Here is a 12248-nt window from a genome sequence, read left to right on the forward strand (position 1 = left end):
GCCAGCCTTTCCCCAGTGGTTCCCCAAGGCACTTCCAGATCATTTGAAAGGCATTCACTCCATGCCGCGTGTTCAAACCCCAAGCCTTCCAGGTGCTCCTCCACCTGCTCCGAATGCAACTTCTGCTGAACCCTGCTCAGTCCGCCCCTGCAAGTCGTCCCTGTCCATTCTGGCCCTGCTTCTGCCTCTCAGACCCACCAGAAATACATAGAAAAGCTCTAAGGATTGACTCGCTCCAGCCTCGAGTCAGATGAGGATACTAGTGACAGTTCAAGACCCTGCAGCTAATGGAAAGATAGTGCCCGGGCCCAAGCTTCCCAGCCCCCTTTCCCGGATTAGTGCTGTTTCCACACACACATCTCTCTCAAGGGCTCCCGCCCCTGTGAGGTACCAGGAATCTCCAGGGAGGTGTTTTTGCTGGAGGCAACGTTTGTCCAGCTCCTAGCAAAGACTTGGGTTAAAGGCCCAGCTCAGCCCCTCCCCCACCCCGCCCTTATGCCAGGCTTCGGTCAGGAGCCCAGGCCTAAAAGTGTTCCCTGGGCGCGGCGGCTCTGCCCCCAGCTGCCTCGCGCCCTAAGGGGCAAGAGCCTCCAGGCTGGGTATCTGGACCAAGGGTGCTGCTCCGGAGCAAGGGACTCACCAAGATGTGCAGTCAAAAGGGACCCTGCAGTCGCGAGAAGGTGGCTTCCTCCCTGTGCTCTAACTGCCTCCGATACGGGGGCTGGGGTGCAGCAGGGGGCTCCCGGGCTCCGAGGGGTTAACCCGCGCGGGGCTGCACGTGACGTGGATGGTTCCAGCATTAAGTCAGAGGCGCGGCCCCCTCCCCTGTCCCCCGCCCCCCCGCGGCGCGCGCCGCTCCCGGGGGCTCCGCGCCCCCGCGCCCAGGTCCCTCCCCCTTGGCGGGCGCTCACAGGCCGCACGGGCAGCGCGAGCCCCGGAGCCCCCGCGGCCTGTGCGCCGGGAGCCGGTATGGACCCCGAGCGCTGCGCGCCTTTCGGCGTGGGGCCCGGGCCCGGCCCTTACGCGGCCGCGGGGGACGAGCCACCGGGCCCCCACGGGACCCCTGCCGGCGCGCCCCACCTGCACCCCGCGCCGCCCCGCGGCCCGCGCCCGACCCGTTTTCCGGCCTGCGGGCCCCTGGAGCCCTACCTCCCAGAGCCCGCCAAGCCGCCCGCGAAGTACCTGCAGGACCTCGGGCCCGGCCCGGCGCTCAACGGCAGCCACTTCTACGAGGGCCCCGCGGAAGGTAACGCGCGGCGCGGGCGTAGCGCTCAGCCCCGACCCGCTCTCCTACCCTTCCCGGGCCCGCCAGGGCCTCTCTGTCCCTCGCCTGCTCGCCCCGCTCTCAACTTTTTTGACCCTCTAGCCCGTCGTCGCCGCGGGTGCCTCAGAAGCCCCGCCGGCGCTGGTCCAGGCCGGGCAAAGGCAGCGCGGCCACTCAAGCCTCCGGTGGCGGGAAGGGGAGGGGGAGGGCGCTCCAGGGTGGAGCTGCGACGGTCCCCCCCACCCCACCCCGGCCCAGTCGGGCCCGAAGGCGACCCGAGGCGGGAAGGAGAAACCCCGCTTGGCCGGAGTTGGCCCGGAACTGCCACTGACCCAGAAGCCGGGACCGGGCGCGGGGCCTGGGCCGCACACTGAACCCTGGGTCCCGAAGCGGGGAGAGAAGCTCGGCTTTTGTGTCTGGGGTCCGTTCAGGGCCCTGAGCTCGGGCCCCGACCTAGAGTGGCCAAACAGGGCTCCCGGGGGCTGCGGCCTTGCCTCCGCCGGCTTCTCCTCCCAGGCCCAGCCTCCGAAGGGAAGGCGCTGCCTGCGCGGGAGGCTGGTGGCGGCGCGGCCGCGGCTGTTCCCGCAGTGCCGGGGCCGTTCTCAGTACGGAACAACCGTGTTCTTATTTCTCAGACCAACCTGGCCTCCCCGTCGTTATGCACGGGGACGGCCGCCCTTCTCGCAGCCTTGGCTTCCTCGCACTGGATCGTCGCCGCCGGGGCCGTCGACAGTAGCCCGGCGGGCCTCTCCCCTGGGCTCCTCGGGCTCCGGGGCCGGTGCCCCACGCGCCAGGCCAGACGCACCGAGTACGCGCCTGAACTCCGGGGCCTGCAACGCGGGCCCGCAGCCCCGCCGCCACCCGCTGCACCGACTGACCTGCAGGAGTCTGGGCGTTCGCCCATCTGCGCTGCCGCAGCCCGCACCGAAGACCCAGGGTTGGAGCCTCTGACATCGGCCCCAACCCACCTCCACCCGGCTGGCGCCTCGCGCGTCTCCGCGGAGTGGCCAGGCAGCTCAGGCCTTCGCTCAGCCGGGGCAACGGGAATGTGTAGGGGAGGGCGGGGAGGTGCGTGGGGGTCAGCGGAGGAAATGAGCGAGTCCGCGGAGCTCCGTGTCTGTGCCCTTTGAAAGAGTCTCTCCTGATAAAAACCACAGTTGGGACTTAATGAGAAGCAGTTGGCCTGGCTCCTCTGATCCCAGCCAGACGGCGGCGGCCGCGCAGCGTCGTGAGCCCCGCGGGGGACAGGTACCCGGCCTGGCTGGGCGCGCGCGCGCGTCCGGCAAGACCCACCACGCGGGCCCGCGTCCCCGCGGCGCCTCCCGCACGCACCGCGGGGACGCCAAGACTGGCGAGCTGCGCAGAGCGCTGGAGCTGGACGAGCGGCGGGGCGCGGAGGGACCGGCCCAGCGACGGCGGGGGCGTCATCAACGAAATGCGCGGAAGTAACACCGAAGAGTGTTAACAACGACCAAAAAGAGGGAAAACTGAACACGCCCATGGAGCAGAGAGGCGAGAAGGAGAGGTCAACGACGGTCGGCAAGCGAGGCAGGACGTTAAGAAACACACGGAGAGCGAACGGAAAGGGAAGAAAAAGCAAGCGGAGGATCGAACGGTCGAACGAAGCGGGTACATGGAGAAGGAGGGAAAGGACGAACAGAGTAGTAGGAGGGAAAAAATGAAAGGGGAGAAAAAAGGACGGCCTCAAAGAGCAGAAAACGGCAAAACGAGATCGAGTGGGAGAAGAAAATTGACGATCCGGGTTGAGCGGACGACAGGCCAAACGAAAAACAGGCGCAGCGCGTGCGAGCTGAGCCTGGGACCTCGGCCGCCGCGCGCCTCCCGGGTGTTCGGGCCGGAACTCGGCGGGCGCGGGCGGCTTGCGTCCCCGCGGGGGAGCCGGGCCGGTGGGGAGGGACGGTCCCGGGGGACTAGGGCCGCACAGTCTACGAGGTGGGAAGTGGTGGTAATGCGGGAACCCACCTTACCTCTCGGCGTCTAAAGTGACGGGCTGCGGGCGTTTCCAGTTCAGTCCAGTGAGCGCGCAGCTGCGCCCCATCTGCGGCGCGATCTTTGCCGAGGCGGGGCAGTCGCGCGCTCCAGAGGCTGGCGCTTCTCTCCTGTCTTCGCGGCACCCTTGACGGAGAGCGCCCGGCCCTGCCCTGAACCCCGGCCGGGCCGCGTACTGGCGGTGCCAGCCACCCTCGGAGCGCGGCGCGCGCGGCTGCTCAGGGGGCCGGAGCAGTGCCCGGCCGTCCCTTCCTGCTGCGCCCAGGCCGCCCCTGGCTCGGCTCTCTGACCTGACCTGGGATTGCGCCCACCGCCTCGGAGGCCCTTGCTCATCAGACCCACTGCAGACCTCGAGGATTCCAAATTATTGGTCACCGGTCGAGGCCCCTACGCCAAAGCTGGAAACTCTCGAGAGCGCCAAGGCCCCGCTGGGGTCCCGCGCACGGCGTTCTTGTCCATCGTGGCTTCAGGTTATCGGCCGGCGCTTCGAGAGCCCAGGCCTTGGCGAGCTCTGCGGATCGCGTGGGAAACGGCAGCTCAGACGAAGGCTCCCACGGAAGCTGCAAGCCGGATAGTTGGCCCTGCGGCCTCCGAGGACGCTCTCTGGGGGGGGGGGGGGGGCACTGGGGCTCCCGATTGGCGTCCCAAAGGGTCCTGCTCCCGAGCTGCTGCCCTGGCTTTGAGACAGCTGCTAGCAGGGCCTCTGGCGGCCCTCAGGGTGGGGGCGAGCCGCGGGCGTGAGAGCGGAGTCAGGGACCGAGCACCGTCGCTGCCTCAGAGAAAAGTTTTGTCCGGGCTCCTGTCTTTCAGGCGCGACAGACTTCTGCTGCGGTGCTGTGGTCGTGCAGGCTGTGGGCACCTGGTGCTGAGCCCCAGGAGGGACACCAGTCTCCACCATGAACAGGCCCTCTTTAAACGCATGGTGTCCCCACCAGGTGCACGCGAACCCTATACACAGCGCACACACCTTGAAAGTGCAGGGCGCTGTGGGTGCATGCACCCTCTTTACAAGCTCAGATTCAAACTGCTGGCTTCCCAAACTTCTGCCTTTCCTCCACTTCTGCCTTTCATTGATCGCACCTCCACTTCTCCACGACGGCGGCCACCTCCACCAAAGCACTGGGCTTTGCCCTTCAGGACGTATTCTGTGAGGTGTGCCTCTGCTCCTCCCAGGAGGGGGATGCCTGCTTCTCCCTGGAGCCCTCCAGGCAGATGGAGGTTTCAGGGCAATGGCAATGAGGAGGGGAGAAGTGCTCTCGTCCCTTGGGAGGGCATAGAATGGGCAGGCATGGGAGGGCGGCAGAGGCCAGCAGGCTTGTTGGCCCCCCTTTTTGGTGGCTATTCTGGAAAGTCCTGCTGCACTCTGTGCCTCTTACTCAGGTAGCTCAGAGCCCAGAGCTCGTCACTTCCTCTGGGCAGATCCTGTTAGGACAGATGTGGGCTCAAGAACCAGATCAGCAGGCTCCAGAGCTTTGGGGAGCGCTCTGCAGTGATGTCAGTGCTCCCTTGGCCCCCATCCCTTAGCCACTGTCATCCTTTTTCCCCTGGAGTCCAGCAGGACCTCTCTCTGAACCCAGGAGTCCAAGCCTCTCAAAGCTGTTATATGTGGGGCGCCCCCTAAACTGTTAGTTCCCCCGTCTCCCTGACCATTTTCAGTTATTTGGTTCAGCTTCCATGAGTCCTCAGCGGGCGTGCAGCTCCCTCTAGAACCAAAACGTGTTGCCTAAGAATGGAAGTCAGTGGCAGGAGCGCCTTCTCCCCTCAGCTGCACTTGAGTTGCGAACCTGGTGCCTGGGCTGTTGCCGTGCACAGCCCCGAGGGCAGCCCTCATGACATGGAGCTTACTGCCCAGCCTGCCTGGTCCTGGGGGGTCACCCAACGCCTTCCAGCTGAGGGGGACCTTGCCCCACTTGTCCTCCATAAGGCAGCCAGGGAGCCAGAACCCGAGAAGCCCTTCTCCCTGGTCCCCTCCTTCCCGATGACAGCTGTGATCCTGACACCAAGTCCCAAGGAAGAAACTGTCTTGGGTGCCAGCTCGCTGGCCTGCTAGGGCCCAGGCCCCTGTTGGGGATGGGCCAGGGCCAGGGCAGGGCTGTGTGAGTCAGTGGGGCGTCTCTGTGGCGGCGCCCCTGGAGTCCTGACGGGAGGACTGGCCGGGAGAGGCTTCATGGCGGCACTGCCGGGGGCCTCGCCAGAGGAGAGGGCGGGCCGTCAGAAGTGACCTATTTTTCACCAGGCCTGGGTTGTGACAGGGCCCCACCGAGCTTCCTGAGCGAGGGCCAGCGTGTCAGAGTGGGACGGCTGGAAGCTGGGCCCAGCTGCAGTCAAGGACCTAACCCCCCCACCCCCTTGCTAAGCAAGGGCAATGAGGGGGGGTGGCAATAGAAACTGCTGAGAAGGGAGGGGACAGACAGTAACCAGAAAGATGGGGTTGGGGGCTGAATCCTGTTTTGACCCTGGTCCCATCTCTCCTTCTCTGAGCATAGCCTATCTCTTGCCCCTCTGATGCTGCAGCTCAAGTCCTTGCCCAAACATCACAGTTTTCAGAGGCATGAGACTATCCTTCTGGAAGCTTCTTCATCCCATCTTGCCCTTCATACTCCAGGGCTGGAGGATTTGACATTGCCCTGAGACCTGAGGTCCAGAGAATGAGGCACAGCCAGACCAGCCAACAGTGGGTGACCTGAGTATCCCTGTCCGTTGCCTGCCTGGACCTGGGTCCTGATGCATGGCCATGAGGACCTGGGAACTGAGGCCCACAGTCAGGGACAAGGAGGCACTTCCTGGCAGGGGCGGGAGATGTCAACCCCCCCCCCCCCCGCCTCTGCCCTGGGCCCTGCCACGGAGCCAATCCTGGCACCTCCACACCCTGTGGGACACAGCACAAAGCACTTCCCTGAAATGAACCCTCCTCCAGCCCCAGCAGATCTGCCCAGACCACAGAGCACATGGTCCCCTAGGGCCCCCTCCCCAGCTGGAGGCTCCGCAAACAGGCCTCCGAATGCCAGGCTCCCATGGAGGGTGGCTGCTGGGACAGGGAAGAGAAAGGCGGGGACTGAAGCTCAATGTTCTTCCCCCTCCCCCAATCCACCCACAAAACCCCCTGGTTCGGTTTCCATCCTCCTTTTTGTGTTTTCCATTGCAGCTGAGGAGAAGGCCTCCAAAGCTGCCAGCTTTCCCCAGCTGCCCTTGGACTGCCGAGGGGGCCCCAGGGACGGGCCCTCTAACCTGCAAGGCTCCCCAGGCCCTTGTCTGGCCAGCCTGCGTGTCCCTCTGTCCCCGGGACTCCCTGACTCCATGGAGTTGGCCAAGAACAAGAGCAAGAAACGCCGTAACCGCACGACCTTCAGCACATTCCAGCTGGAGGAGCTGGAGAAAGTCTTCCAGAAAACCCACTACCCTGATGTGTATGCCCGGGAGCAGCTGGCTCTGCGCACGGACCTCACTGAGGCCCGGGTACAGGTGAGGGCACTCCGGACATGAGCCTCTCTGGCTGCCTCTACATCCCCCCCACCCCCGACCATGGGCCCTTTCCCAGGTGCCTGCCCCCCCTGCCCGGCCTGGGCTCCCCCTCCATGCCCAGCTCTGCTGCAGCCACAGGCTTGCAGTCCAAGTTCAAGCCTATGCCTCATGGGGGTGGTAGCCTCTTGGAGTCGAGACCTGTGTGGGAGTCCAGCTCTGGCATTTTCTAGGTGACTGGGGCATGCCATGGGATGGCACAGTCTCACTTTCCCTCCTTAGGGAGTCTTTGAGGACTGCAGATGTGACAGCATTTTGGAAGCCATGAAATGCTAACACCCATCAGGGCTGCTCCTGAGGTTGGAGGGTCCCCGCTGGGGTGGGAGGGGGGTCTCAGGCTCAAAGCCATCTTGAGCCAGCAACCGTTAGTCCTGCCAGCTCCCAGGCCCTAGCCAGGAGAGCCTGGCCGGGGACCCTTCCCCACCCGACAAAACTCCGCAGCAGAGATCAGGCCCCATGGCTTCCTGGATGGGGCTGTGGCCAGCTGCAAGTAGCAGGGGTGCGAGGGGAGGGACAGATGCTGGGAACAGGGGAAAGGGAGAAGGGAAGTCTGTGTCCAAGACATGTTGGGAGCGAGAAAGAACATGAAGGGGGGACGCAGGGGGTGGGGGTGGAAAGGAGGCTTCAGTAAAAGCCGGGCCCAAGAGGAAGACAGTCACTGCCTTGTTTTGAACTTGCGTGACACACGCCAGGCTCCCCGAAGCCAAGCAGGAGGCGCTGGGAGAGGAGTGGGATGTGGGCTTTTCGGGAGAGGTGAGGGCGTCCCCTCTAGGCAGAGGGCATTCTCTCTCCCCACACGGAGGAGACTCAATAGGGACAAAGCTCACACCTAGCACACCCTGTATGGAGCCTCTCAAGGTACTCTGCCTGAGGGTCCCAGGGTAGGGCCCTGCTCTGGTGGAATGTGGGGACCCGCAGGCCAGTCCACCAACAGGCCAGCCACCCTCTGGCCAAGAAGGCCCTACAGCTGGATGCAGAGCCGGACCCGAGGGGCTTGAGTTGTTTCCCCTTCTCGGCTGGATCCTCCCCCAAAACAGACTCTTAGGACTGTCCTCCCAGGGTTCCCCAGGGCCTGAGGCCATCAGGGTGAGAGACCAAACATTTACAAGAGCCCATAAGAGTCCATGAGCCAGGGACGTCCGGAACATTGAGTCTCCAGGCCCGCAGTGAGCCTCTCGGGTGGGGTCTGAATCGCTGTCACTGTGGAACTGCCTCGAAGGCGAGCTCACCCTCTTGCTCCTCTGCCAGGCCTTTTCTACCCTGACGGGGTCGTGAGCGTGGTGGCTGCAAGGCTCCCAGTCCCAAAGCTTCCCGAAGGGTTGAGGCCTGAGAGTAGGGCTCTTTTCTCTGATAGGAATGTGACACCTCCCCGTAGGCCCTGCCCCATGGACAGCAACAACCATAAGGACAATGCAGAGGGCTTGGCCGGAGTGGGGCTTCTGGAAATAACAGGGGATGATGGGGAAGAATTCCCAGGAGAGCAATCAGCTTCACCAGCTCAACTCCTTCATTTGCCCGCAGGGGAGGGAGAGTGGAGAAAGCGAGGCCAGGCAGCTGGGCAGGTGGGATGGTCCATCCCTGACCTTGCCCCAGGTCTGCTGCGGGACCTCTGTATCTGGGGGTTAGGGGGCTGGGGTATGCCGAGCTTCTTCACTGTCATGGCTTCACCTGCTTTCATGAGTAGGAGTGTGAGGGGATCGTGGGGGAGTGTGAGGGGCTGGGGCGGGGTTACATTCACGCATGCACGCGCGCGTACACACACACACACACACACACACACACACACACTCTATCTTTTTCAGATAGAGTCCTGAAAAGCAAGAGGATGGTTTGGTTTCGTTTCGTTTCGACATTGCCAACATCTAGCCCAGAGCCTGACATGCAAACGTTTGGTAAATGATAGAAGTACAAAAGGCACGCACTGGTACACATAAATGTAACAGTCAAAGGGCACATGCCAAACGGCAAATTCATCACAGATATGTACACACATGTGCACAGCACCCAGGCCACCCTCACCTGCCAAGAGCTCACAAATGACTGGGAGACACAGATTACAAAATGGATAATGATAATGGGGTGTGGTAAGTACGAGAGAGAGGCCAGGCATCACACGGGGCCAGTGGAGATGTACGTGTGTGTTTGTGGCAGAAGAGTCGGGGGTGGGGGTGGGGGTGGGGAAGGAGGGGCAGAGCAGCCCAGACAGGGGAAGCCAGAGTGAAGGCGGGGAGTAGCAAGGTAGCAGATCGTCTCAAAGGCGAGCTGGGGTAGGAGGCAACGAGGAAGAACCAAGTGTTATTGCCTAGCCAGACATGAGGCTGTGGAGAGGGGCAGGCTCTGTGCACGCTGGGAAAGGAGATGAGGCAGGCGGCTAGAACCTGTGCTCTGGTACACCTAGGATGTGCCCAGGCTTCCGAGGCCACAGATCCCGCCATACCCTTAGTGACACCACCAGGCTGGAGAACCAAGAGTGACTCAGCCTGGTGGCTGGGGATGGGGGATGGCCCAAGGGACCAGTAGGTCCCGTCTGAGCTTGGGCCTTTCCCCGGCTCCATTCCAGGAAGCTGGCCCCCCACCCGGCAGGAGGACGTGCCATCAGCTCTCTCCCGGCAGGCTCTGTTCCTCAGGGCTGCTTTGTCACTCCCTCGGCCTCTCCCCTCTGGCCCCCAGGTCTGGTTCCAGAACCGCAGAGCGAAGTGGCGGAAGCGCGAGCGCTATGGGAAGATCCAGGAGGGGCGGAACCCCTTCCCATCTCCCTATGACATCTCTGTGTTGCCCCGAACAGACAGCCACCCCCAGGTGAGACCCCTCTTCTCCTGACCCAGGGCCTGGCCAAGTCCCGTGGGCTGGCTCTGGCCCCAGGAAGACCAGAAGCAGCGTTAGGGCTTTGTGTGGCCGTGGGCAAATCACTTCTCCTCTGCAAAGTGGGGCTCTTCTGTCTCACAAACGGGGCACACAGACAGTTGGCACAAAGGAATCACCGAAGGCACCTCATTTGGAGGAGCAGTGGCAGGGGCCTCTTGAGTATGTCATTTCCAGTGTTGGGGGGGGAGTGGAGGGAGCAGATTCTAGACCTGGGCCATGTGGAGCTTTCCTGGTAGGTTTCTGGAGCCCTAGGAGCAAAGACAGAACCCTCAGGTGAGGGAGGCAGCCCCTGGGCTACTAATTCATGGGCCCCCTTCTCTTTCCAGCTGCAGAACTCCCTGTGGCCCAGTCCAGGGTCAGGGAGCCCCGCGGGACCCTGCCTCGTGTCTCCAGAGGGCATGCCCTCCCCGTGCATGTCTCCATACTCCCACTCTCATGGGAACGTAGCTGGCTTCATGGGGGTGCCGGCCTCCCCCGGAGCCCACCCTGGCATCTACTCCATCCATGGCTTTTCCCCTCCCCTGGGGGCCCACAGCTTTGAGTCTTCCCCAGATGGCGACTATAAGTCTCCGAGTCTCATCTCGCTCAGGGTGAAATCCAAGGAGCCACCCAGCCTACTGAACTGGACCACGTGATTGGCTGCACGGACACACAGACTAAGCTGCCCATCCCACCCCAGCCTGGAAGCCAGAGAGGACACACCTCTGCCTCCAAACCCCAGATGGTTCTCGGAGGCCCAGGCAGAGCAGCTGGGATCCTCAGCCTCCCGCAGGGAATAAGCTAAAGTTTTTTCTCTTAGAATAAGACGGGGCTGCCCAGGAGAAAGGGGCCTTCAAGGCAGGTAGGATTCTTCCTATGACACATTGAGCGCCTTCATCCAACTCTGGGCTGGAGGGAGGAAGACACTGCCCTGCTTCCTTCACATTTCGTCCAAGTTTAATGGTCATCCCTCCAGCTGAAATGACTGAATTGGCTTCTTATTCAGGGAACCCCATAAAATAAAAGGAGGACGCGGGTTGAACCAGGAGCAGCTCTTTGTGACTTAGGGGAAACCAGCCTTGCATGACGGCTAAGGCCAGCCTTATCCCCCCTCCCACCACCAGGGGGTGAGCGCTCAGCGTCTGGAGCTCACGAGGGCCTGGAAGCCCGCAGTCCAGCCGATGTCAAAGGTGCCCGCAGCCTGGGCGCTGGCTGTCCCTTACTCCTGCCCTGTGCCCCATGCCATGGAGTCCTCTTCCCCCGCCAAAGGGGCAGAAATTCCACCAAAGATTTGGATTCTCTTCTAGGGGATCAGGCCAGAGCAGGTTTCCTTGATTTACTCATCGGATGTTGGTGAGAATAAAACAGATTTCCACAGATTCAAAGGCCCTGAGATCTCAACCCTGATTTTTGTAAAAAAAAAAAAAAAAAAGTGTGCTGCCCAGCATAATAAAGATGGCAGTGTTTTTTACACTAGGCAACTGTGCATCCTCAGGGTTTGGCACTTGGTTATTTACGCTACAGCTGTCTGTGCCCAGGGCTCAGGCTCAGCCGGGCCCCCCTGAGGGGCCAGCAGGGATCCTGGGGGCTAGGGGAAGGTAGGCTGCAACAGGGCCCCAGGGCTGATACATGCCATGCCTGGCCTTGTCACCTGTCCAGGAGCTCTGTGGCTTCAGCTGGTGTGTGCGGGTGGCAGGAAGAGCCCCACTCTAGAGTCAAAGGGAAAGGGATGATGTGTTGGGGGGGGAGGGTAGGAAGGGCAGTGGGAAAGTGGAGATAAGCTTGTGGCTGAACTAGCGGCAGAAGGGAGGTGGAATGAAAGATGGGGGAGCCCACTGAGAGCTCCGAGCTCCCCTGGAGCAGTGGGGGTGGGACAGCCTCTTTCTCCCAGACGCCCCAGGAGCGAGTCTGAGCTGCGGGGCAGAGACAAAAGCCAGAACTCTTTCTTGTGGTTTCAGAGTATTAGCCATTCTATCCTTCATCCCCACTTTCTGCCTTATCTCCGCGGCCGGGAAAGCAGGAAAAAAGCAGGCCTGGCCTCCCACCCTCCCGGTAAACACAACCACATTGCTCAGAGGAGCTCAGCCTCAGCTAGCAGCCCGGGCACCCGCCCCGTGCCTCCTCTTCCAGGCCCAGAGAAGCCCCAGCACACAGACACCAGTGCTGTGCTCCTTCCCAGAGAGGGAGCACGTCCCCGAGCAGGTCAGGTTTTCCCGCCAAGACCGTCACCGTGGCTGGGCTCAAGCGTCCCTCAGAAGAAACCGTTCTTTCTTCCCCTCCCTTTATATGAGGCCCTGGCTTCTGGTTCGGGTGGGAGGCTCTTAGAGTCCGAGGCAGCCCCGTAGGAAGAGGCAGCCCTGGCACCTCCGATGAACACAACGCCCTTCACACAGCTGGCCAACAATGAGCCGAGGCTCAAACCCAAACTTCTAACTCAGGGCTAAGACCACTGCTCTATAAGTTTCTTTACCCAAGGAGTGACCAGCAAGACTTTGGACTTCCACATCACAAAGTCAGAGAGAAGCAGAAAGACTTGTTTGTCCTACAGATATTTACTGAAGGCCCAGTCTGTGCCAGGCATTGCGCTGGGTGTCAGAGACAGACCAGTGGT

The 12248-nt window shown here is 62.2% G+C and overlaps 1 protein-coding gene across 1 annotated transcript; it reads left to right on the forward strand.

Annotated features, from left to right (window-relative positions):
• Nucleotides 1-910: 910 nt before the first annotated feature.
• On the forward strand, nt 911-10324 carry ALX3 (ALX homeobox 3). Its single transcript, XM_039251067.1, has 4 exons — nt 911-1246; nt 6420-6736; nt 9464-9592; nt 9985-10324. The coding sequence occupies exons 1-4, from the start codon at nt 970-972 to the stop codon at nt 10291-10293; spliced, it is 1032 nt and encodes a 343-aa protein (XP_039106998.1). The 5' UTR covers nt 911-969; the 3' UTR covers nt 10294-10324.
• The last annotated feature ends 1924 nt before the right edge of the window (nt 10325-12248 follow it).

This window comes from Hyaena hyaena, unplaced genomic scaffold (assembly GCF_003009895.1).
Source record: "Hyaena hyaena isolate Hyena2069 unplaced genomic scaffold, ASM300989v1 scaffold_390, whole genome shotgun sequence".
NCBI classification, from domain to species: Eukaryota; Metazoa; Chordata; class Mammalia; order Carnivora; family Hyaenidae; genus Hyaena; species Hyaena hyaena.